Source organism: Microtus pennsylvanicus, chromosome X (genome assembly GCF_037038515.1).
Source record: "Microtus pennsylvanicus isolate mMicPen1 chromosome X, mMicPen1.hap1, whole genome shotgun sequence".
NCBI lineage: Eukaryota > Metazoa > Chordata > Mammalia > Rodentia > Cricetidae > Microtus > Microtus pennsylvanicus.
The window spans coordinates 128,095,215-128,119,987 of record NC_134601.1 but is presented as its reverse complement, the minus strand read 5'-3'; the positions used below and the strand labels follow the sequence as shown (position 1 = coordinate 128,119,987).

Here is a 24,773-nt window from a genome sequence, read left to right as displayed (position 1 = left end):
GCCCCCAAACTTGTCGTTTTTTTTTAAAATAAATATTTATTTATTTATTTATTATGTATACAATATTCTGTCTGTGTGTATGTCTGCAGGCCAGAAGAGGGCACCAGATCTCATTACAGATGGTTGTGAGCCACCATGTGGTTGCTGGGAATTGAACTCAGGATCTTTGGAAGAGCAGGCAGTGCTCTTAACCTCTGAGCCATCTCTCCAGCCCCAAACTTGTCGTTTTTAAAACATAGTTTTCAAGATTTATTTTTATTTATGTGTATATGTATATTTGTATGTGGGCATATGCCATATGGGAACATTAGATCCCCTGGAGCACCGGTCATGGGTGCAAGGAACCGATCTTTGGTTCTTTGGAAGAGCAACAATAGCTTTTAACCCTGAAGCAGTTTCTCCAGCTCTTTGAGTGTATTTTTTAAATGAGTATTTTATAAATGCTTTGTTGCTTTTTTGAGCATGACAGGTATTTTGTGGGTAGGCAGGGTTGAGATTGGGTCTCACTATGTAGCCTAAAGCCAGCCTTGAACTCATTGTCATCTTCCTGTCTCAGCCTTCTGATTGTTGAGATTGCAGGTGTGCACCACCATACCCAGCTCCAGCTAGTTGTTTTTAAGTTATTTTACTTTATGTGAATGGGTGTTTTACCTGCATGTATATCTGCACACTATGGGAGTGCCTGGTACCAGCAGAGAACAGAAGAGGCTGTTAAATCCCCTGGAACTAGGGTTACAGATAGTTGGAAGCTGCTATGCGGGTGGCTTAAATTATATTTTCTAATGATTATTACTGATGTATATGTAAGAGTATTGACTTTGACTTTGGTGTTTATATTGAGTTCTTTGTTTCCTAGTATTTTTTAGTTGATTTGCTGACTCTTCTAAGTAATCATGTAGTCTAGTCTGTAAGGTTTGACTTTATCTTCTTTTCTGTTTTGAAGCATGGTCTTATGTAGCTTGATCCTGATCCTCCAGTCTCTGACCTGCTAGTACTGGTATTAAAAGGTATGCATCACCACACCCATCTTTTTTTTCTTTTTCTTTAAAAAAAGTTAGAATTTAATTTCAGTATGAAGTCTAGGATGGCCACAAGCTAGTAGTTCTCCTGCCTTAATTTCTGTCATGCTGGGATTACAGGAGTACATCATTATGCCCTATCTCATTTTATATTTGTTCATCTTGCTTTATTTCTTCATTGGTAGCAGTGATAATAGGAACTTTTGAATTCTTCTTCCTTTTATTGGAGATAAAATCTTATGTATCCTAGGCTGGCTTTGTAGCTAGGGAAGAACTTGAACTCCTGATTCTCCTGCCTCTACCTTCTGAGTATTGAGATTACAGTTGTGGGTCCCATGCCTGGTTTATGGGATGCTAGGGATCAAACCTAGGGCTTTATGCATACTAGGCAAGCACTCCATCAGATGAGCTACATCCCTAGCCCCGGCTTATTCTTGACTTGTTAATCATTATTTGTTTGGAAGATGGCTTAACCTTACTTGTAAGTTAAATGTTAACTGAAAACATACTGAAGGCTGAAGCTGTGGCTGTAGCTTGATGATTGAGTACTTGCTAATTTGTAAGACCATGGGTTTGATCCTCTGTTGCATAAAAATAAAACATACTGAGATTCCATTAGTCTTAAAAAAGTGTTTAAGACCTTTTTGTCAGGGGTGTAAGGCAAAAGATGCGTATTGTTATGTGGAAGTTTAAATTGGTATAATGGTCATGGGAAGCAATTTTCTAGCACTATGTAAATATTATGTACATTCATTTTGATATATTAGTGTATTTCAATGAAAGTTAAAAGTGTATACACATATGCATATGCCTGCTAGAAATATGTACATATATATACATGTATCTATACATGTGTAATGAAATATAGTAGCAAAATTTTTAATGCTACAGAGTAAGAATAAGAGCCTTCTATGTGCTGAAAAGAAAAAAAATCCTAAGTCCATGACTATTAAAAAATGAGCAATCCTAGCATTCAGAATTCAAAGACATCCCGGTATACATATGCTATTTATCTCAACATTTCAAGACAAGACAAGAAGAAAAAATGTTTTGTGAGTTAGGCATGATATTATTCACCTGTAGTCCCAGCTTTTGGGCGACTGTGACAAAAGGATGACTTAAACCTAGAATTGTGTGCCAACTTGAGTAATGGAATGAGGTTTGATTCAAAATCAAAACAAAATTTCCCAAGTTTAGTGTAGACCGGGCCAGATGGTGCGGCCCTGTAATCTCAGCTATTCAGGAGGCTGAGATAGTAGGATTGCAAAAAATGGACTACAGACTGAATTCAAGGCCATCCTGGGCAACTTAATGAGAGCCTGTCTCAAAATGAAAAGCAAAAGGAACTCAGGGTAAACACTTATCTAACAAGTAGAAGGCCCAGGCTCTAGTACTGCAAACAACAAAAACTTACTGTATATTATACTTTTTGGCATGTAAAGATAAGACTTTGAAGGTGATTGGAGTGGTAGGGCACTTGTCTAGCATGTGTCCTGAGACCCTAGATTCCATCCCCAGCATTGCACAACAAATAGATGAAGAAATACGGTATCAGGCATTGTGCCACATGGCCTGTAAAGCCAGCATTTTGGAGGCTTAGGTAGGAGGATTGGTAGGAGGTGTGAGTTTAAGATCAGACTGGATTAAATAACAAGTACTGGACCAGCCAGGGCTATATAGCAATACACTTTCAGAAAATAAAAAACAAAACCCTAAAACACAGTTTACTACAAGATAAAAGCAAAAGAATATAAATGAGAAATGAAAAAAATAGAAATGAAAATATGGCAAATAATTATAACTTTGGATAAAATGTTAAATCCTTGAGGACAGGGCTGAGTTTTGTTCTTTTATTTTTAGATGTTGACTTAGTACATTGATTGGTACCTGGTGTTTATTGTTATAAAAATGTATGTATGAGACATAATGTTGTTAATGGACAATTTTTACTGTTTAAATATGCCTTCTTTTAGTTGCCATAAAAGTTAAAGAAATCCTTTGATCCATTGGTTGACCAAAGTACTACTTTTTATCTTGTTTTGAGATGAGAGACTTAGTAAATTTACTTCTTAAGTCCTGGACTCAAGTAATCTCTCTGTCTTAGCCTCCTGAGCATTTGGGATTACTGATGTGCCACAGTGTACTGAATCCAGGTTGAATTTTCCATGTGTTGAGGGAATAGAGGTGAAATACAAATTTGTGAGTCTCTCCATATAATTTGGGTATCTATAGAAGTGTTTTTTTTTTTTAATTTTGTTTTCTGCCACGAGGGTTGGGATTAAAGGTGTGCAACACCACCACCTGGCTAGAAGTGTTTTTGCAGTTGCTTTTATATATATTCCTAGGTTTAGATTACTGTATTACCATTTTATGAAAAAAGGATTATATACACACTGAGACACACACACACATACTATACTGAACTTAATAATTGATTTCAGGCCTGAGGAATCTCCAGATTTGAAGCCTAATTTTTTTTTGTAGCCTTTTCCTTTTCTTTTGGTGACACTCTGTGACTTTGGAACCTGCACTGGAACTAGGATTAAAGGCGTTCGCCACCACCGCCCAGTTTTGTAGACTTTTTTGTTGTACCGTATTTCTACATTGTGGCATATAACACAGATGGATAGCTTGTTCACTGCAGCATATCTCTTCAGCAATGCCAACATGGTTTATTACTGAAAAGTCTTTAAAAAATACATTATTTTACCTTTCTGAATTGAGTCCCTTTGAAAATCCATTTAATGTTTTTGGCAGTATTATTTAATAGTGCTTTATTTTTATTAACATTTTTACATTTATTTACCTATTTATATATGGAGGTAGGTGTGCATTTATCATGAGGTCAGAGGACAGCTTACATGAGTCAGTTCTTTCTTTCCCTAGGCCCTGGGGATTTAACTCAGGTTGTCAGACTTGGTGCAAGCATCCTTACCCATAGAGCTATTTCAATGGCCTTGAATGGTACTTTAATACAGCGCTGGCCTAGGGCATATTAATAAGTGGAAAATAAAAGCTTTTATTTATTGATTGTTATATCGTGCCAGACGTTGTGCTAAGTACTTTATATTTTCATATTAGTCCTGTGAGATTCACAAATGAAATAAAAAATGAGTAAGTTTAAATTATTTGCTGCAAGGCAAAACCCTGCCTGTGTTTTGTTTTATGGTAAAGAAAGTATTGGAAGCTAAGCCTAGTTGTACATGCCTGTAAGCCCAGCTCCTTGTCTTTACTACACAGTGGGTTGGAGACAAGCCTGGGCAACTGACTGAGATCCTGTTTTGAAAATAAAAAGAAAGCACAGGCATTTAGATCCTTGGTGAAATGCTTACCTAGCATTCCTGGGGACTGTAAGTTCATTCCCCAGGAATGAGTGAGAAGGAAAAGGAATAGCAACAGTAGCAGCTATTCGATCCATTAGGAAAATAATTGAAAAGGATGAAAAAGAAAAAAAAGAGCTACTATTGTATCCATGATGAAAAGCTCAGAAAAAGAATGCTTAGTGAAGTCCTTTGCTGGTTTAAAAAAAAAAATTTTTTTTTTTTTTGGTTTTTCGAGACAGGGTTTCTCTGTGGCTTTGGAGCCTGTCTTGGAACTAGCTCTGTAGACCAGGCTGGTCTCGAACTCACAGAGATCCGCCTACCTCTGCCTCCCGAGTGCTGGGATTAAAGGCGTGCGCCACCATCGCCCGGCCTGCTGGTTTAAAAATTATCATCATCATTATTATTGACTTTGGGGACCAAACCTAGAGTCTTCTGTATGTTAGACAAATGTACCACTACAAAGCTATACCTCTGTCCTAGAACTCATTTTTCTTATTCGTCATTTATCCTTAAGTTATTAGTTATTACATCTTGTTATTGTTTGGTCTTTCATTACACTTTCCCTTCTAAAACAGTGGTTCTCAACCATCCTAATGCTATGATTCTTTAATACAGTTCCTCATATTGTGGTAATCCCCCCAACCATAAAATTATTTTCATTGCTACTTTCTAACTATAGTTTTGCAATCACACGGCAGCTTGCAACTGTCTATAACTCCAGTTCCAGGGGTCTGATATCCTCACACAGATACACAGGCAGGCAAGACACTGGTGCACAAAAATTAAATAAATCTTAAATAAAATTTAAAAAGCATCTTAATGTAAATATTTGCTATGCAAGATATCTGATATACAATCCCCATGAAAGGGTCTACTGAGCCCAAAATGGGTTGCGACCCATAGGTTGAGAACCACTGCTCTAAAACAAGAATTTTTTTTAAATATTTATTTATTATGTATACAATATTTTGTCTGTGTGTATGCCTGCAGGCCAGAAGAGGATACCAGATCTCATTACAGATGGTTGTGAGCCACCATGTGGTTGCTGGGAATTGAAATCAGGACCTTTGGAAGAGCGGGCAATGCTCTTAAACTTTGAGCCATCTCTCCAGCCCCAAGAATTTTTTTTTAATTTATTTATTTATTAAAGATTTCTGTCTCTTCCCTGCCACTGCCTCCCATTTCCCTCCCCCTCCCCCAATTAAGTCCCCCCCCTCCTCAGCCCAAAGAGCAATCAGGGTTCCCTGCCCTGTGGGAAGTCCAAGGAACCCCCACCTCCATCCAGGTCTAGTAAGTTGAGCATCCAAACTGCCTAGGCTCCCACAAAGCCAGTACGTGCAGTAGGAAAGAATTTTTTTTTAAAATAAAGGAATGCTTTATTGTAGACAGACATAGAAGGAAAACCTCACAAAGATCAATATAGTTAAAGTTAAAGATCAATATAGTTTTTAAAAAACATATTTGATTAGCCGGGCTGTGGTGGCGCACGCCTTTAATCCCAGCACTCGGGAGGCAGAGGCAGGCGGATCTCTGGGAGTTCGAGGCCAGCCTGGTGTACAAGAGCTAGTTCCAGGACAGGCACCAAAGCTACAGAGAAACCCTGTCTCAAAAAACCAAAAAACCGCCATACTGCCTTCCAAAGTGGTTGCACAAGTTTGCATTCCCACCAGCAATGGATGAGTGTACCCCTTTCTCCACAACCTCTCCAACAAAGGCTATCATTGGTGTTTTTGATTTTAGCCATTCTGACAGGTGTAAGATAGTATCTTAAAGTTGTCTTGATTTGCATTTCCCTGATCTCTAAGGAAGTTGAGCATGACCATAAGTGTCTTTTGGCCATTTGAAGTTCTTCTGTTGAGAATTCTCTGTTCAGCTCAATGCCCCATTTTATAATTGGGTTGATTAGCCTTTTACGGTCTAGTTTCTTGAGTTCTTTATATATTTTGGAGATCAGACCTTTGTCAGTTGCGGGGTTGGTGAAGATCTTCTCCCAGTTGGTGGGTTGCCTTTGTGTCTTAGCGACAGTGTCCTTTGCTTTACAGAAGCTTCTCAGTCTCAGGAGGTCCCATTTATTCAATGAGGTCCTTAATGTCTGTGCTGCTGGGGTTATACGTAAGAAGTGGTCTCCTGTGCCCATGTGTTGTAGAGTACTTCCCACTTTCTCTTCTATCAGGTTCACTGTGTTCAGACTGATATTGAGGTCTTTAATCCATTTGGACTTGAGTCAGGAAATTCGGGATCAACTTACCCCTGGACCCAGCAATACCACTCTTGGGAATATACCCAAGAGAGGCCTTATCATACAACAAAAGTATATGCTCTACAATGTTCATAGCAGCATTGTTTGTGATAGCCAGAACCTGGAAACAACCTAGATGCCCTTCAATGGAAGAATGGATGAAGAAAGTATGGAATTTATACATATTAGAGTACTACTCAGCAATAAAAAACAAGGACTTCTTGAATTTTGCATACAAATGGATGGAAATAGAAAACACTATCCTGAGTGAGGTAAGCCAGACCCAAAAAGAGGAACATGGGATGTACTCACTCATATTTGGTTTCTAGCCATAAACCAAGGACATTGAGCTTATAATTAGTGATCCTAGAGAAGCTAAATAAGGAGAACCCAAAGAAAAACATATAGGCATCCTCCTGAATATTAACCTTCATCAGGCGATGAAAGGAGACAGAGACAGAGACCCAAATTGGAGCACAGGACTGAAATCTCAAGGTCCAAATCAGGAGCAGAAGGAGAGAGAGCACAGGCATGGAACTCAGGACCGCGAGGGGTTCACCCACACACTGAGACAATGGGGATGTTCTATTGGGAACTCACCAAGGCCAGCTGGCCTGGGTCTGGAAAAGCCTGGGATAAAACCGGACTCTCTGAACATAGCGGACAATGATGACTACTGACAACTCAAGAACAATCGCAGTGGGTTTCTGATCCTACTGCACGCACTGGCTTTGTGGGAGCCTAGGCAGTTTGGATGCTCACCTTACTAGACCTGGATGGAGGTGGGGGTTCCTTGGACTTCCCACACGACAGGGAACCCTGATTGCTTTACGGGCTGGGGGGAGACTTAATTGGGGGAGGGGGAGGGAAATGGGAGGCGGTGGCGGGGAAGAGACAGAAATCTTTAATAAATAAATAAATTAATTAAAAAAAACCTTATTTGATATTTTAATTAGTCCAAAAAATGTTAAGATTTCTTGTTTGTTTGCGGTGGTGGCGCACGCCTTTAATCCCAGCACGCGGGAGGCAGAGGCAGGCGGATCTCTGTGAGTTCAAGGCCAGCCTGGTCTACAAGAGCTAGTTCCAGGACAGGCTTTAAAACCACAGAGAAACCCTGTCTCGAAAAACCAAAAAAAAAAAAACCCCAAAACAAAATCATGAAGTATGTGGGCTTTCTCTCTGGCTGATTTCACTTAGTATAATATTGTCAGGTCTTTCTTTTGCAAGTATGCATGACATTTATATTGCTGAGTAATATTCCCCTGGGTATTTATAACATATTTTAGAACTCCATCAATCAGCTATGTGAAAAATGCCTATATGAATAGTGTTGCTATGAATCCTTGTGTACAACTTTTTCTTCTTGTATACGAGAGAGACAGAGACAGAGAGAGAATGAGTGATGTGGGAGGAAATGCATGCCAAAGCATATGTGAGTAGATCAGAGGACAACTTTGTGGAGTTTGGAGTTAGTTCTATCTTTATGTGGTTTCCAGGGATTGAACTCAGGTTTCCAAGTTTGTGTACTAGGTGTCTTTACCCATTGAACCACTCCTTTCTTTTGAGACAGGGTCTCATGTAACTATACTAGTCTCACTTTGCTACATGGTAGAGGAGGATCTTGAACTCCTATCTTGCTTCCTAAATGCTGGGATTACAAGCATATGCTTGTATTTTTTTACATATGTATACACACATATGTATAATTCAAATTTTTAAATTTTGAAAAATTATTTTATGTGTATGGGTGTCTTACTAGCATGTATGTCTATGCAACACTTGTGTGTCTGGTGCCTATGGAGGCCAGAGGGGAGCATTGAATCTCTTGCAACTAGAGTTATAGTTTCAAGTCACTATGTGAATACTGGTGATAGAACCCAGATACCGGGGAAAAGCAGCCAGTACTCTTAGCCACCGAGCCATCTCTCTAGCCTAGTCTTTCATATTCAATGTAAACTTTCTCTCTCTCTCTCTCTCTTTCTTTCTTTCTTTCTTTCTTTCTTTCTTTCTTTCTTTCTTTATTTCTTTCCTTCCTTCCTTCCTTCCTTCCTTCTTCCTCCCTTCCTCCCTTCCTCCCTCCGTCCCTCCCTCCCTCCCCTCCCTCCTTCCCTCCCTCCCTCCTTCTCCCCACTCCCTTGGGTATGTGTGTGTATTTGTGCCACAACATTTATGTGGAGGTCAGAAGATAACCTGCAGGAGCTGATTCCCTACTTCCACTATGTAAGTCACAGGGCTTTAACTCAGTTTTGTCAAACTCTGAGCCATTTTGTTGATCTACCATGTATGGTTTTATATGTACTGGGGATCAAACCCAGGACTTGCCAAGTTTTGTGGACAAATTTTGGTGTCCTGTGGAAAGTCTGTTTAACTTTTTGGAGAACAACCACACAATGTTTAGCTGCACCATTTTACATTTCCACCATCAATGAATGAGGATCTGTTTTCTCCACATCCTTGTTAATGCCATTTACAATATTTTTTATTATAGCCATCCTCTTGGGTATGAAGTAGTATTTTGATGTAGTTTGATTTACATCTCCCAAATGAATAATAATGTTGAATATTGTTTCCTGTGTTTATTGGACAGTAACCCTTTCCCTATCTGTACAGGACCTAAGTCCTTCAGTACATGGCTAAAACCATAGTACTGTATCCTATAAAAATACTGCTTTCCTATGTACACATACATAGGATAAAGTTTGAACGTAAGGTAGGCCAGTAATAAGATAGAACAATTATAACAAAATACTTTAATTCTCCTTTGCTATTATTTTTAAAACTGACTACAGCTGGCAAGATGGATCAATGGAGAAAGGTACTTGTTATACAAGCCTGGTGGCCTGAGGTTGATACCCAAAATCTATGTAAAATTAAAAGTAAAGAACTAACTCCACAAAATTCGCTAAGCTTTTATTGTGAAAGAAAAAATGCCCAACTTATTGGAAATTCAAGTTGTGATTTGAATTCTCTGACAGTTTTATTTTTTATTTTTTTTAAAGATTTATTTATTTATTATGTATACAGCATTCTGCCGGCATGTATGTCTGCACACCAGAAGAGGGCACCAGATTTCATCATAGATGGTTGTGAGCCACCACGTGGTTGCTGGGAATTGAACTCAGGACCTCTGGAAGAACAGCCAGTGCTCTTATCCTCTGAGCCATCTCTCCAGCCCCTGTGACAGTTTTATAAAGGTGAAATATTACCAGTACTTTTTTGTTTGTTCATTTGTTTGCTTTGAGAGTAGTCCAGAGTCTCCACAACTTCACAGTCCTTCTTTCTTAGCTTCCCAGGTTCTGAGATTATAGGCATGTACCTTCGTATTTGACTTTTACTATAAAAATATGCTTGTGGTGGCTCAAATGAGACATCTCCATAAGTCTCAGACATTTGAATATTTGGACCGGTTGGTGAGTATTTGGAGAGGATGAAGAGGCCTTGCTGGAGGAAATATGCCCCTGGGGGTGGGCTTTGAGGGTTCAGAAGACTCGCACCTTTTCGAGTTTGTTCTCTATGCTTCCTGTTTGAGATGTGAGCCCTCAGCTGCTGCTCCAGCTGACATGCCTGCTTCTTGCTGCTATGCTGCCTCGTCATGATGGACTTTATGCCCCTGGAACAGTAAGCCCAAAATAAATGTTTTTTTTTTAAGTTGTCTTGGTCATGATCTTTTATCATAGCAGTAGAAAAGAAACTAAGACAGAAGTTGGTGCCAGGGAGTTGGCTAGTGCTGTGACAGACCCGACCATGTAGATTTTTGTTTGTTTTTGTGGAATGTGGAAGACTTTGGAACTTTGGACTAGAAAATTGGTTTAATGCTATAAGCAGAGCTTGATACTCAATCCTTGTGGGACCTTGGAAGCCAGTAGTGTTGAGAACTATTCGGACTTCAGAGGTCTAGCTCAAAAAGTTTCAGAGGAGAACATTAATAGCAACTGGGATAGAGACCATTCTTGTATTTCTTACAGAGAGCTGGGTTCAGTTCCCAGCACTCACATGGCAGCTTATAACTGTCTCTACCTTCAGTTGTAGGGGATCCAGAACCCTCTGCTGACCCTTGCAGTTAGTTGCCAGGCACACTCATGTGCATAAAATAAAAATAAATAAATCCTCAAAAAATAACAGACTAATTTTTTTTGATGGAGATTTCAAGACAACCTAATATTGACAGTTGTGTGGATATTAGTATTCACTCTTATGGAGACGTAGTGAAAAAGAGCAAGTGGAGCAGAAAGAAATATAAAATGTACAGTTTGAAGCAAAAATGACCACAGCCAAAGCCTGTGCTGATTAAAGCAAGACCTGATCTGCATTGTGGCAAAGGCAATGGTGCCCTCAGAGCAAGACCCTACCCAGCTAAGCTTTCACTTTGTAAGAAGAAAAGGCCTAAGGAATTTTCTCCTAAAAAGGAACAACAAATCAAAGCTGCTACAAATGTGACTTAAGAGCTCTAGAGTTTGCCAGAAATGACTTTGTGGTTCTGGCTTTAGGTTCATGAAGGATACAGGAGTAAAGGGATTGTGGAATCTTCTGTGATTTTTCTTCCTATGTCCTAAGAATGTGCCTGAGACTAAATTTAAAAAGTAGTGGATGGGGTAGAGAGATGGCTCAGCAAGTTTTTTTTTTTTGGGGGGGCGGGGGGTGTTTCAAGACAGGGTTTCTCCGTGTAACAACCCTGGCTGTCCTGGAACTAGCTCTTATAGACCAGGCTGGCCTCAAACTCACAGAGATCCACTTGCCTCTGCCTCCCGAGTGCTGGGATTAAAGGTGTGTGCCACCACTGCCTGGCAATGGCTCAGCAGTTAAGATTACTTTGCTGCTCTTGCAGAGAGCAGGGTCCAGAAAGTCACTGAGACCAGACATGTGGTAGATGAGTCCACTGTATGAAACTGTGAGCATGAAACCTGGATTGCATTGAAAACCCTAAGATTTTGGAGATGCCAGCCTCCTGAGATAATCTGTTAAAAAGAGCTGCATACAGGGAGTAGGAGCAGCCCAAGAGAGAGAAGTATGTTGCAGTCAGAAAAGCTGGAAGGGTAGAACCATCTAAGCCCTTTGAAATCATAGAACTATAGGATTTGGAGTTTGTGCTGCTGGGTTTTGGCCTTGCTTTGGTCCAGTATTATCTCAGTATGCCCTCTTTCCTTCTTTTTAGAATGGTAATGTATATTCTGTGCCATTGTATGTTGGAAGTATGTAATTTGCTTTTTGATTTTACAGGGGTACAATTAGGAGGTTGCCTTGAGTCTAAGAAGAAACTTTGGACTTTTAAACTGTATTGAGACTGTGAAAGACTATATAGGGACTTTTGAAATAAGACTAAATGCATTTTATACCACAATACTGCAGAGATCAGGGAGTGGAATGTGGAATGTTGGGAGCTGTGGGCTTGTTGGAGGATGTATGCCACTGAAACGGGCTTTGAGAGTTCAAGAGACTCCACCATTTCTAGTTTTTCTCTGCTTCCTGTTTGAGATGCGATCTCTCAGTCTGCTACTTGCTGTTCCACTGCCTCACCATAATAGGTTCTTAACTCTGGAACCATAAGTTCAAATAAAACCCTTTCCACATAAGTTGCCTTGGTTGTGGCATTTTATCACAGCAGTAGAAAAGTAAGACAATGCTGTAATAAATTTATATAAATGTAGTGTTTTTGCTTCTTCCTGGAATTTTTATTTTACTTGTACTACATTATTTACTTGTTTATTTACATGTGTGTGTACTAGCACAAGTATGGAGGCCAGAAGACAACTTTTGGGAATCAGTTCTCTACTTCCACCGTGTGGGTCCTGGGGTCCATGTGGGTTCAATGACTCAGATTGTCAGGCTTAGTGGCAAGTGCCTTTACCACTGACCCATCTTACCCATGCCCCCTTTTGTTTGTTTTTTTTCCTGTGGTATCACCATGTAGCACACGTTAGACTTGAACTTGCAATCTTCCTGCCTTAGCCTCCCAATTACTGGGATTTAGGTGTGCGCCACCATGCCTGACTTTATTCAGACAATTTTCTGTTACATTTGGACTGTAGTTTACTGAATGTGACTAAAATGTGGAAAGTAAAACTATAGATAAGAGAGGCTTTATTACATGTTCTTTAGAAAAATATTTATCCAAATCTTTTTGTTGTTGTTGTTTGTTTGTTTTTTTTCTGAGACAAGATTTCTCAGTAGCTTTGGTGCCTGTCTTGTAGAACATGCTGGCCTTGAACTCACAGAGATCCGCCTGCTTCTGCACCACCACCGCCCTTAATACCTCACTTAAAATGTTAGCAAATGGGGAATGTGGGTGAAGGTTGTACTATATTCTTGCAAGCTCTTTCTCAAGTTAAAAATTATTTCAAAATAAATAATTAAGGTAAAAAGAAATTTCTGACCCTTGATATGGCTTCCTAGGTAAAGGTGCTTGCTAATCTGATGACTTGAGTTTGACCCTAGAACCTATGTGGTAAAAGGAGAGAATGGACTGTTGAAAGTTGTCTCTGAGCTCCATGTAAGCCCTATGGTGGGCCACTGCAATTGTGTACACAGAGTAAATACATAAATATAAAAAAGAAAAAAACTTACTTGCAGGAAATAATATTTTTGTAAGTGACATTGGAAGTATGTTGATTTGACAGTGTAACCTGATAGGGCACTTTATGAATTCTTAGTTTCATTCTTAGCTCTCATATTAAACAAAGACATCTTAGTTGCACAATCTTATTCATTAATTTCTGAAAGTTCTCATTGAACTGTTTGTTAATTATCCATCAAAGAAAACAATACATTTTTAATTTATACTTCCATGCTTTTTTTTAAAATATAAGTGAATTTTTTAGTGTACTGAAAAGAGTACAGTAGACATGGCAATAATCTCCTGCCCCATAATAGATCTTGAATGTAGTCCTCCTACAACTTTTTTGAGGTATCTCAACTTCATCTGCATTGATGCAATTGTCATAGCATCAACTGTTTATTTATTTATTTACTTATTTATTGAGACTGGTCTCAGTATACAACTTTGCCTTACCTGGAACTTGATATGTAGACAAGGATGGCAGAGGCAGATGGATCTTTATGAGTTTTATAGACAAGCAAACAAGCAAGCAAACAAACAAACATCACCAGGTTGTGGTGGTGCAAACCTTTGATCCCATCACGTAGGAGACAGAGGCAGGTGGATCACTGTGAGTTCGAGGCCAACCTGGTCTACAGAGCTAGGATAGCCAGAGCTGATACACAGAGAAACCCTTGTCTCAAAGAACAACAACAAAAATGAAAATAAATAAAAAGAAAATAAAAGAAAATGCTGACATGAATGTAGGTAAAGGGGAACCCTTATACACTGCTGGTAGGGATGTAATCTTAGTACATGTTCTACATATTATGTTGTTAGACTCTTTCACTGGCTTTTGTAAATATTTAATACATTTTTGTTTTGACAGTGTGTGTGTGTGTATGAACCTGTGAGTAAGCATGTGGAGACCAGAAGTCAATGCAAATGTCTTCCTCCACTGCCGATTTATTGAGTTGGAAATGTAGTTCAGAAGGTACAAAGCCCTGAGTACAATCCCTGGCATTACATAAACCAGGCTTGATAGCACACATCTATAATCTCAGCACCCTGAAGGTCGAGCAGGAGGAACAAGGTTAAAAGTCGTTAGGCTGTTGTAGTGAGTTTGAGACCAGCCTGGGCTACAGAAGAGACTGTCTCCCAAGTGCTGGGATTAAAGGTGTGCCCCACCACCGCCTGGCTAGGCAGAAGCTTTTAATTTCATACAGTATCATTTATAAATTCTTAGGATTATTTCTTGTGTTATTAAATTCCTTTTTAGAAACTACATGCCTACGCCTGTGCCTGTATCTTAACATGTTTCACCTAAGTTTTTTCTAGACGTTTACGTCATATTTAAAGTCTTTGATCCATTTCAAATGGACGTTTATGAAAGGTGAGAAGTATGGATCTCTGATAAAATTTTAAGTTGAATATACTAGAATATTTACCAAAATGCATATTTTCGTGTCAACCTGTCCTTTATGGGGGTTGTTTAGAGTGCATTTCCTAATGTCAAACTAAACAAAATGAAGAATTAGTGGGTATATTAGAACTATTGTGTAAAATCAAGATGAATTTATTAAAGCTATTCTTAAAACTAGTTCATGGTCAGTACTTTTTGCTATATTGATATCAAGTAAGTGGCTCAATTAGCAAAAGCCCTTTACTTACAAAGCAAAACCTACTTTTTAAAAAAAGCATGTGTAGCCAGTTTACAGCAAATCTTTTTGGAAAGTATTTTATATTTATTATTATTTTTTAAAATAACTTTTCCTATGGTGGTTAGCTTTTTTGTCAAGTTGATGCAAGCTGTAATCATCTGGGAAGAGGGAAACTTCAATTGAAAAAAAATGCAGTAACCAGATTGGCCTGTGAGCAAGCCTGTGTTGCATTGTCATAATTGATAATATATGTGGGAAGGCCCTGTTCACTGTGGTTCCATCTCTGCGCAGCTGGTTCTGGATTGTTTTAGGAAACAGGCTGAACAAGCTGTGGGGAGCAATACAATAAGCAGCATTTCTTCATGGTTTCTGTATCAGTTCTTGCTTCTAGGTTTCTGTCTGACTTTCCTCAATGGTGTACTGTTACCTGGAAGTATAAGATAAAATAGATCCTTTATTATCCAAGTTGCTTTTGCTCCTGATGTTTTATTATAGCTTTAGAAACCTAAGGCATTGTTCTTGTGAAATATACATTCAGAAAAATATATAGAATTTATACATATAGTTTTAAATTTTTACTATTTTATTTGTATGGGTTTTTTTCTGCATAAATGTCTGCTTATGTACCACATTTGTGCCTGATGCCCACCGAGGCTAGGAAGGGGTATTAGATTCCATGGAACTACCATTATAGACAGTTGTGAGTCACCATGTGGGTGCTGGGAATTGAACCCAGATCTTTTGGAAGAGTAACCAGTGTTCTTAACCTCTGAACCATCTCTTCTGCTCTTAAGAATTTATACATATTCAGAGAGTCCGGTTTTATCCCCTGCTTTTTCAGTCTCAGTCCAGCTGGCCTTGGTGAGCTCCCAATAGATCAGCCCCACTATCTCCGTGGGTGGGTGCACCCCTCTTGGTCCTGACTTCCTTGCTCATCTTCTCCCTCCTTCTGTTCCTCATTGGAACTTTGGGAGCTCAGTCCAGTACTCCAGTGCGGACTCTCTGAATATGGCGGACAATGAGGGCTGCTGAGAAGCCAAGGACAAAGGCACTGGGTTTTGATCCTACTTCATGTTCTGGCTGTGTGGGAGCCTAGCCAGTTTGGATGTTCACCTTCCTAGATATGGACAGACGGGGGAGGACTTTGGACTTTCCACAGGGCAGGGAACCCTGACTGCTCTTCAGACTTGAGAGGGAGGGGGAGAGGAGTGGGGGGAGAGGGAGAGGAGGGGGGGAGGAGTGGGAGGCTGGGAGGAGGTGGAAATTGTTTTTTTCTCAATAAAAAAAGAATTTATATATACAGCTCAAATGATTATAAAGGAAAATTCGGGAGATCATGATATGGTTCAGTAGATAAAAGTACCTGCTGTGAAGCTTGACAACCCACATTGAATTCCCAGTACTCACTTGGTAGAAGGAGGGAACTGACTCCAGCAAATTGTTTTATGATCAGCACAAGTGTGCAGATCCACTGAGCTATTTTACCAACCCCTTACTTTATTGTTTTAATACTCACATTTCTATTTCTAAGCAATCTAGTTTTATCTGATTGTTGAATTCTCTCACCTGGGCTGCATAGTGAGACTGTCTATAATAAATGAGGGAGGAAGGGAGGAGCAGACTTCATCACTCCTTACTACATCATGCATTGATAGTATGCTACTAAGTTATATGCCTTGAATGACACAAAGTTAAAAATAATGTATATCACTTACTTTCAAATGGCTAAACAAATGAAACAGCTGTGAGTATTCATGTACCAGTGCATGTGGAAAATAGACGTTGATGCGCATTGTCTTCTTTAATTGCTTGCCATCTTTTCTTTTTGAGGCAAGGTCTTAACTATGTCTTGGCTGCCTACAACTGTGTAGACCAGGATGATCTTAAATCTACAAGATCTGCCTGCCTTTGCCTCCTGAGCTGTAGGATTAAAGGCACATGCCACCACACCCAGCCTTCTACCTTATATTTTGAGTCTAAGGCTTACTGATTTGGCTAGACTAGATAGCCAGCACATTCTAAGAATTCTCCTCCCCAGCCCTGGAATTGCAAGCATGCATTGCTGCACCTGGCTTCTAAAAGGGTGCTGAGGATCTAAATGTAGGTGTCCATACAAGTACTTTACTACCAGAGCATTCCCCAGCCCCCTGAAATATTTTCATATATTGAAAAAAAATCCCAAACATATTTTTAAAAAAGTAGCAAAATAATACAATGAAACTTGTTCATGATGTTAACCTGGATTCCTAATTGGTAGCTGCTTTCTTTATGTCTCAGAAGATGGAGATGTGGTAAGTTTTTTGTTTGTTTCTTTTTGGATTTTCGAGACAGGGTTTCCCCGTAGTTTTTGGCTCCTGTCCTGGAACTAGCTCTTGTAAGACCAGGCTGGCCTCGAACTCACAGAGATCCGCCTGCTTCTGTCTCCCGAGTACTGGGATTAAAGGCATGTGCCACCACCTCCCAGCAGAGATGTGGTAAGTTTGAGGCTAGCCTAGTCTACATAGTTCTGGCAGACAGGGCTAAATAGTAAGATTCTGTCGCAGAAAAAGTGATGAACGAGTAAAGAAGACAATGCGCATCAACGTCTATTTTCCACATGCACTGGTACATGAATACTCACAGCTGTTTCATTTGTTTAGCCATTTGAAAGTAAGTGATATACATTATTTTTAACTTTGTGTCATTCAAGGCATATAACTTAGTAGCATACTATCAATGCATGATGTAGTAAGGAGTGATGAAGTCTGCTCCTCCCTTCCTCCCTCATTTATTATAGACAGTCTCACTATGCAGCCCAGACCAGCCTCAAACTTTAGGTACTCCATCCTAAGTACTGATATTACAAGTGTACACCACCATACCTTGTATAGCGTAAACTGACTTTGATTTTTTATATACCAGAAGCTTTATAGTTGGATCATATGGTAGTTCTATTTTTAATTTTTTGAGGAACCATTGTATTAAGTCCCATAGTGACTGGACTAATTTAAATTCCCCCATCTTCATAATTTGTTCTGTATTTTCTTTTTAACAATATATTTATTTTGTTTGGTGTGTGTGTGTGTGTGTGTGTGTGTGTGTGTGTGTGTGTGCACCACATGGGTACAGGAGTCCAGAGAAGTCAGAGGAGATTTTGGAACCCCTGGAACTGGAGTTACAGATAGTTGTGAACTTCCATGTGGGTTCTGGGAACTGAACTGGATCCTCTGTAAGAGCAGTAAATGTTCTTAAACACTGAGCCATCTCTTCAGACTTCTGTTTCATTTTGTTTATGATAGCCACTTTTGCTTGGGTAGGATGGAATTTTGATGTTAATTTTCCTGGTGACTAGAGATAATTGAATATTTTTTCATGTATTATTAGCCAATCTTAAAAAGAAATGAATACATTATGCCAAATGAAATAAAACAGACATAAATACTGTATGTGTCCACTTACATGAATTATCTAGAATAAGAAAATTCAGAAATAGAGAGTAGAATGTGGATTGGGGGGTAGATGTGGATAAGATTTTTTTTGGTAGTTCTGGCAATCAAACATAGAATTTTGTATTTGCAAAGCATACATCTCCTAGTAAGCCACATTCTCAGTCCCCTAAAAACTGCTTTTCTTCTGTTTTAGAAATTAGTTTTGTTGTTTGTCCATGCCAGCTTGGAACTCACAGGTTTGGGTGATTCTCCATCCTCAGCTTCCTACTTAACTAAGACTGTAGGTGCATTCCATAGCACTCAGTTGGATAGGGCACTTTTATAATGCGTATAGATTTTCAGTTTAAAATGATGAATCATTTTGGGAATGAACTGAATTGATAATAGGACCAGCAAGATGTCTCAGTGTATAAAGTGCTTACCATGCAGACAGCTTGAGTTTGGTTTCTGGAACTCACAGGAAGGTAGAACTAGAGAACCAACTCACACAAATGATAAAAATTTCAACAAGTGACAATAGCACAACATTGTGACCATACACTTAAATTAGTTAAAATAGGAAATTTGATTCTACATATATATTACTACAATTAAAAAAACTACTCTTAGATGATTTCTAGAAGCTTACACAAAAGTCTTATAGAAATCATGCAATTTTACTTACTATGTATAGCTAAGTGAATTCAGGATTTGGATACCTGTATTAAATTTGGTGGATTGAGCTGAGCTGAGAACTAGGTTTCTGCATGTGAGACTTACTGAACTATATGCCAAGTGCTGTATTAGTCACTGTAGCTATATTAAATAAGATAAGGCATTAGTCCCTGGAGTCTTAGTTGCTAAGTAGTACAGAAACAAGAATAAACTTATTAAGAAAGAAGCAATTAAAAATCAGGTCCTTGTTTTCCCCTTAATGATTTCTGTTGTAGGGTGACATTAAATTATCTTTTTTTCCCTCCCTTAGATTGCTATGGGAATATATGACCACATAAAAGGAAGTGTATTCTGAGAATTCTGATACCTGAGATGTAAGTGGACTGACTGAAGAGTGAAACAGGGAAAAGTTCAGTGCCAACCTTAGTTATAATGGCTACGGATTCTGGGGAGCCAACTAGCACAGAAGATTCTGAGAAACCTGATGGGGTTTCCTTTGAAAACAGGGTTGCTCAGATTGCTGCACCTCTGATTGTAGAAGCTAGAATGAAGGAAAACACAAGCACCTTCTCTGCTGCCGGGGAAACCATTGAAAGAAAGAGATTTTTCCGAAAGAGCGTTGAGATGACTGAAGATGACAAAGTTGCTGAATCTTCCCCTAGAGATGAAAGAATAAAGGCTGCAACAAACATTTCAAGAGTAGATAAGCTTCCTACCAATGTGCTGAGAGGTGGACAAGAAGTTAAATATGAGCAGTGTTCAAAGGCAACCTCAGAATCCTCAAAAGACTGTATCAAGGACAAAAATGAAAAGGAAATGGAAGAAGAAGCAGAAATGAAGGCTGTAGCAACTTCCCCTAGTGGCAGGTTCCTGAAATTTGATATAGAGCTGGGAAGAGGAGCATTTAAGACAGTATATAAAGGACTGGACACTGAAACGTGGGTTGAAGTTGCTTGGTGTGAACTACAGGTGGGTTTATAATTTTCTTGGCTTTATGAATTCCATGTTTAGCTGCCTTGACCGCCAGAGTAATCCAGGTTGAAGAAAAGTGAAGATCCCTTCTACTGTTGTCTAGAATTTATGTTCCTTTCTAATCTGTTAGGAGCCCATGGCAAGCTTTTTAAAAATTATCTTTCCCTGTTTTTCCTTTTTTTTGGCAATGCTGAGGATGGAGCCTTTTTACATCTTAAGCAAGTATTCTACCAGTGAGATATATTTCCAGTCAGTTACTTTTTTTTCAAAGATTTGTTTATTATGTAAAGTGTTTTGCCTGCATATATGCCTGCAGGCCAGAAGAGGGCACCAGACCTCATTACAGATGATTGTGAGCCACGATGTGGTTGATGGGAATTGGACTCAGGACCTTTGGAAGAGCAGTCAGTGCTCTTAACCTCTGAGCCATCTCTCCAGTTACTTTTAATTTTTGCAGTGCTGGAAATAAACCCAGAGACTTATACAAGTATTCTATTGTTGAATTATACTCTGCTTCTCTCTATCTAATTCAATGCTGGGAATAAACTCAGAGCCTTATTCAAGTATTCTATTGTTGAATTATACTCTGCTTCTCTCTATCTAATTCATTCATTTGCCTATTTAGATTATGATGGTTGGACCAAATTTTGGGCCTTGTACATGCTAGGCAAATGCTCTACCTCTAAACTATAAAAAAAAATACCCAGCCTTTGAAAATACAACTAATTTTCACTCTATATTTACCATTTTTTATTTGCCATTTTGAGACAAAGTCTCCAATGTAGCCCAAGCTGGACCTGAATTCTGTATGTAGCCTAGGCTGGGCTCAAACTAATGTTCTTCCTGTCTCAACCTCTCTAGTGCTAAGATCGTAGGCATATGCCCATCATGCTTGCTTTCCTTTCCTGTTTTGAAAAAGAAAAAGTCTATGTTGTGACATTCTTTGGGAAATTTTTTTTATTAGTTTCAGGAAATTCCCCAAATTCTCATTCATATCTCATTTTAAGAACTGAGTTTAAAAAATAAATAAAAAAAGAGTTTATATGTCTCATTGGTTGATTGTTGCACTATATAATTAAGTGTATGATAGAAGTGTATTGAGTATAGTATCTACCTTTATCTTTTTCTTACAAAAAACATGAAATTCATATATTTTCTAAATAATAAAGATTTTCTTTACTCTTTGAAAACTTCTATTGATATTCTGTCCTCATGTCTTTGAAATTTACAGCAATGTGAAATCACCAGAAGCTATAGAGGTTAGTTAGCTCAAGTTTGTTTAGTGAGGAAAAATTAAAGAAAAAAATGGGGAGAACAACTAAGTTACCAGATATTTTGTTCTATGATAGATTTTTTTGTGTGTAGTACTATTGACAAATGAGGGAGAAAGCAGCATAGAAGGTATTAAAATGAGAATAGTTTCCAGCAGATGTAGGTCAAATATAAGGAGAACAAGCCTTGGTAACCTCAGTCAACTCATGAGAAAGTTCAGTGTTATATGGGATGCTTAAAATTAAGATTGGGACTATGGCTCAGTTTAGTACACAGTGCTTGCCCTAACATGCATGAGCAAAGCTTTGAGTTCAATCTTAGCACACATATACCACATACCTGTAATCTTGGTGCTGGGGAGGTGGGGGCAGGAGGATTAGAAGTTCATAGACATCCTTGACTACGTGAGACCCTTCCGCAAAACAACAGCAACAAAACCAACAATAGAAACAGAAAACAAACCACAAAATTAAGATTGAATAAAGAGAGTCACTAAGTATAGGTTGTTTGTTGCATAGGCTTTTTATAAAAAGAAAAAGAAATTGGTATGTGTAGTAGGTTGAATAATGACAACTCAAAGATGTCCATGTCTTCATCCTTAGAACTTTACATTGTTAAAAGTACCTTTGTAGATGAGACTATTAGAGATGGAAATAGGGAAATTATTTTGGTTCATCTAATTACCAGTGTTTGTAAGGAGACAGGTAAGTTGGCAATCATTTGAGAAAGATCTAAGAATTGAGGCAGAGTTTGGAGTGATGCTGTTATAGGACTTGGGTCACCAAGTCAAAGGATACAGATAGTCTAGAAAGCTGGAAAAGGCAAGGAATTAAACAGTTGCCTAGGGTCCCCAGAAGAAACAGTGCTCTTGTCTGAATTCTAATCTAGTGTGATTCACTATAGATTTCTGATTCTCATTTCTTCAAGATAATATGTCTGTATTTTGGTCCACTAAGTTTATGCTAATTTGTTAGTATAGTGATATATTAATACAAGCTAATACAGTTGTCATTATTTTTTTGGTTTCTCAACAAATACACTCCTTGCAATGTGCCAGACTTATACTATGTGCTCTAGACACAAAAAGCAGACACAGCCGGATTTCATAAATCTTATATTAGGAGTTTATAGTCAGTATAGGAAGAAGCCTTGGAGATTGGCGTTAGCAAAAGATGAAAGGGTTGTTAAATATGGGTTTGTTTAAAGGAAATGAGAGGTTAGAAGTAGAAAAAACCAGAAGTACTACTCTCTTACTACATCATTTTTCTTTCTGTATTTATTTTCAGGTGATTTTCAAGTTACAAAGATATATTATAAACTAAAATATTGAACTTAACCAGAGTATCTCAGTTTCCCCACAAAAACTCCTCTTTTCAGTTCTATGATCACATTCACGTTTCTATACTGTGTTTACTTACATGTTCTCCCTCCTCTTTAAGTTATTCCTTGAAAGGGTACTAACAGTTTCTCCCTTCCCCTCTTTTTTTCTTTCAGAGATGAGGTCTCACTGTATAGTCTTCAAAGACCAAGTAAACCATATTAACCACAATTATAAAATCCTTTTGTTTATTAAATGCTAGTATTAACAACATGCATTACCGTGGTTGGCTAGCTAAACTCCACGTTTTTGGCAAGATTACCACAAAAGTGATAACTCAGTCTGTGATAGCAGGGGATACATGGTGTTGCTACATATTAATAATTTTGACCTCTTGACTACAGTATTATCTGCCAGATTATTCTTACTATAAAGTTATTCTTTTTTCTTTTTAGATTAGTATGTATCTTAGGAGTATGTACTTTGACACTGTAAAGTACGCTAAGAATTTAAATCACTAATTTTTGGTGCTCTCTGGTGTGTTTACATAGGTAATCTACAGTGTAATTATGGCATTCTGGGTTTGTTTCTTTTTTGTGAGATTGATCTGGAACTTGCTGGCCCAAGCTGGCCTTGAACTTTTGATCCTTCTGCCTCAAATAGCAAGTTTCTATTTCCTATTTTTCTTCTATGTTTATCAATTGCCACTATCTCTTAGCTTTGTGTGGTCTTTCCTCACTATGCTGTTAAGTTTCTGAAAATTTAACTATAGAGGAATTTGTAGTTGAGGTGTTTTAGTATAGTTAGTAACAATGGGATTATATACTTTGCATTTATCATAAAATTAAAATTTAATTGAACACTTGTATAAATTCTTACTATTTTAGGAGAGATGGCTCTGGTTAAGACCACTGGCTGTTCTTCCAGAAGTCCTGTAAAAAAGAAAAAAAAATCTTACTTTTTTATTTAATTTCGGCAACAGTTATATGAGGTAAAAATTATTATTTCCAGATAGCAGGTCTGAGGTTTACGCACATTAAGTAACCTGGTCAAAGAGTGTATTCCATCATTTATAGTTTTATGTACATGTGTCAAAATTATGATACTTGGGCAGTGATGGTGCAAGCCTTTAATCTCAGCACTTGGGAGGGAGAGGCAGGAGGATCTCTTTGAATTCAAGGCCAGCCTGGTCTACAGAGGGAGTTCAGTGCTACATAAAGAAACCCTGTCTTGAAAAAAACAAAAGAAATGTAATTACATGTTTTTCCCCTTCCTCCAACCCCTCCCATTTCCTCCCTCCCTTTCAAATTCATGCCCTCTTATTTATATTACTACACATATAAATATATAAATGTAATCTTCTAAATCCATTTGTATTGTTTATATGCATATATATTATTATCTTTAAACTTAGCATGCCAAGTTGTGTTACCATTGTTCAGGTCTTGTTTAGGAATCCATATTGTTGAGATTTCAAGGGTGTAGTCTCCCTGCCATATATAGAAGACACAATATTGTATCACCTTCCTAGTTCTCCAGCTTTTACAATCCTTTTCTGCCCCTCTGTGCTGTTCTCTGAGCCTTCAGTGTAAATGTTATGTTATAGATGTAGTAACTGGGACTGGGCACCCCAAAGTCAGTTGTTCTCTGTATTTTGACAAGTTCCTGCTTTCTGTAATCATCTCCATCTGATGCAAAACATAAGTTATTTTTACTGCACGGTGGTGGTGCACATCTTTAATCACAGCACTCAGGAGGCAGAGGCAGGCGGATCTCTCTGAGTTCGAGGCCAGCCTGGTCTACAGAGCGAGTTCCAGGACAGCTAGGGCTATTACACAGAGAAAGCCTGCATCGAAAAACAAAAACAAACAAACAAAAAGCTTATTTGATGAAGAATAAGAGCTCCACCCACTCTTAAGAAGGGCTTAGAGGTCTGAATCTCTGCCTCCTCTTTCTTACTTTTAGGTGATTTCTCACAAAGTTACCTAGGCTAGCCTCAAATTCCTGGGCTCAAGTGACTCCTATGCTATCATTCTAAGTAATTGAAACTTCAAGACCACAAGTGCTCACCACCTTATCAGGCTTCCCAGCCCTCTTTTATGTTAAGTACTTTTTTTGCATGTTTTTTCCCTCTTGTTTTAAAAATTTTTTTATTGATATTTATCGAGCCCTACATTTTTCTCTGCTCCCCTCCCTATCTCTGCCCTCCCCACTTCAATACCCCCCTAAGGTCCCCATGCTCCCAATTTACTCAGGAGATCTTGTCTTTTTATACTTTCTACTTCCCATGTAGATTATATCTATGTAAGTCTCTCTTAGTGTCCTCATTGTTGTCTAAATTCTCTGGAATTGTGG

The 24,773-nt window shown here is 38.5% G+C and overlaps 1 protein-coding gene across 1 annotated transcript in view; it reads left to right on the top strand.

The window, feature by feature from the left end:
* Wnk3 (WNK lysine deficient protein kinase 3) overlaps positions 1–24,773 on the top strand; it is a 130,338-nt gene that overhangs the window by 12,942 nt on the left and 92,623 nt on the right. Inside the window, exon 2 of the mRNA XM_075957597.1 lies at positions 19,167–19,825. Within this exon, the coding sequence (XP_075813712.1) occupies positions 19,289–19,825 (537 nt within the window). The 5' untranslated portion in view covers positions 19,167–19,288. The remainder of the gene's footprint in view (positions 1–19,166; positions 19,826–24,773) is intronic.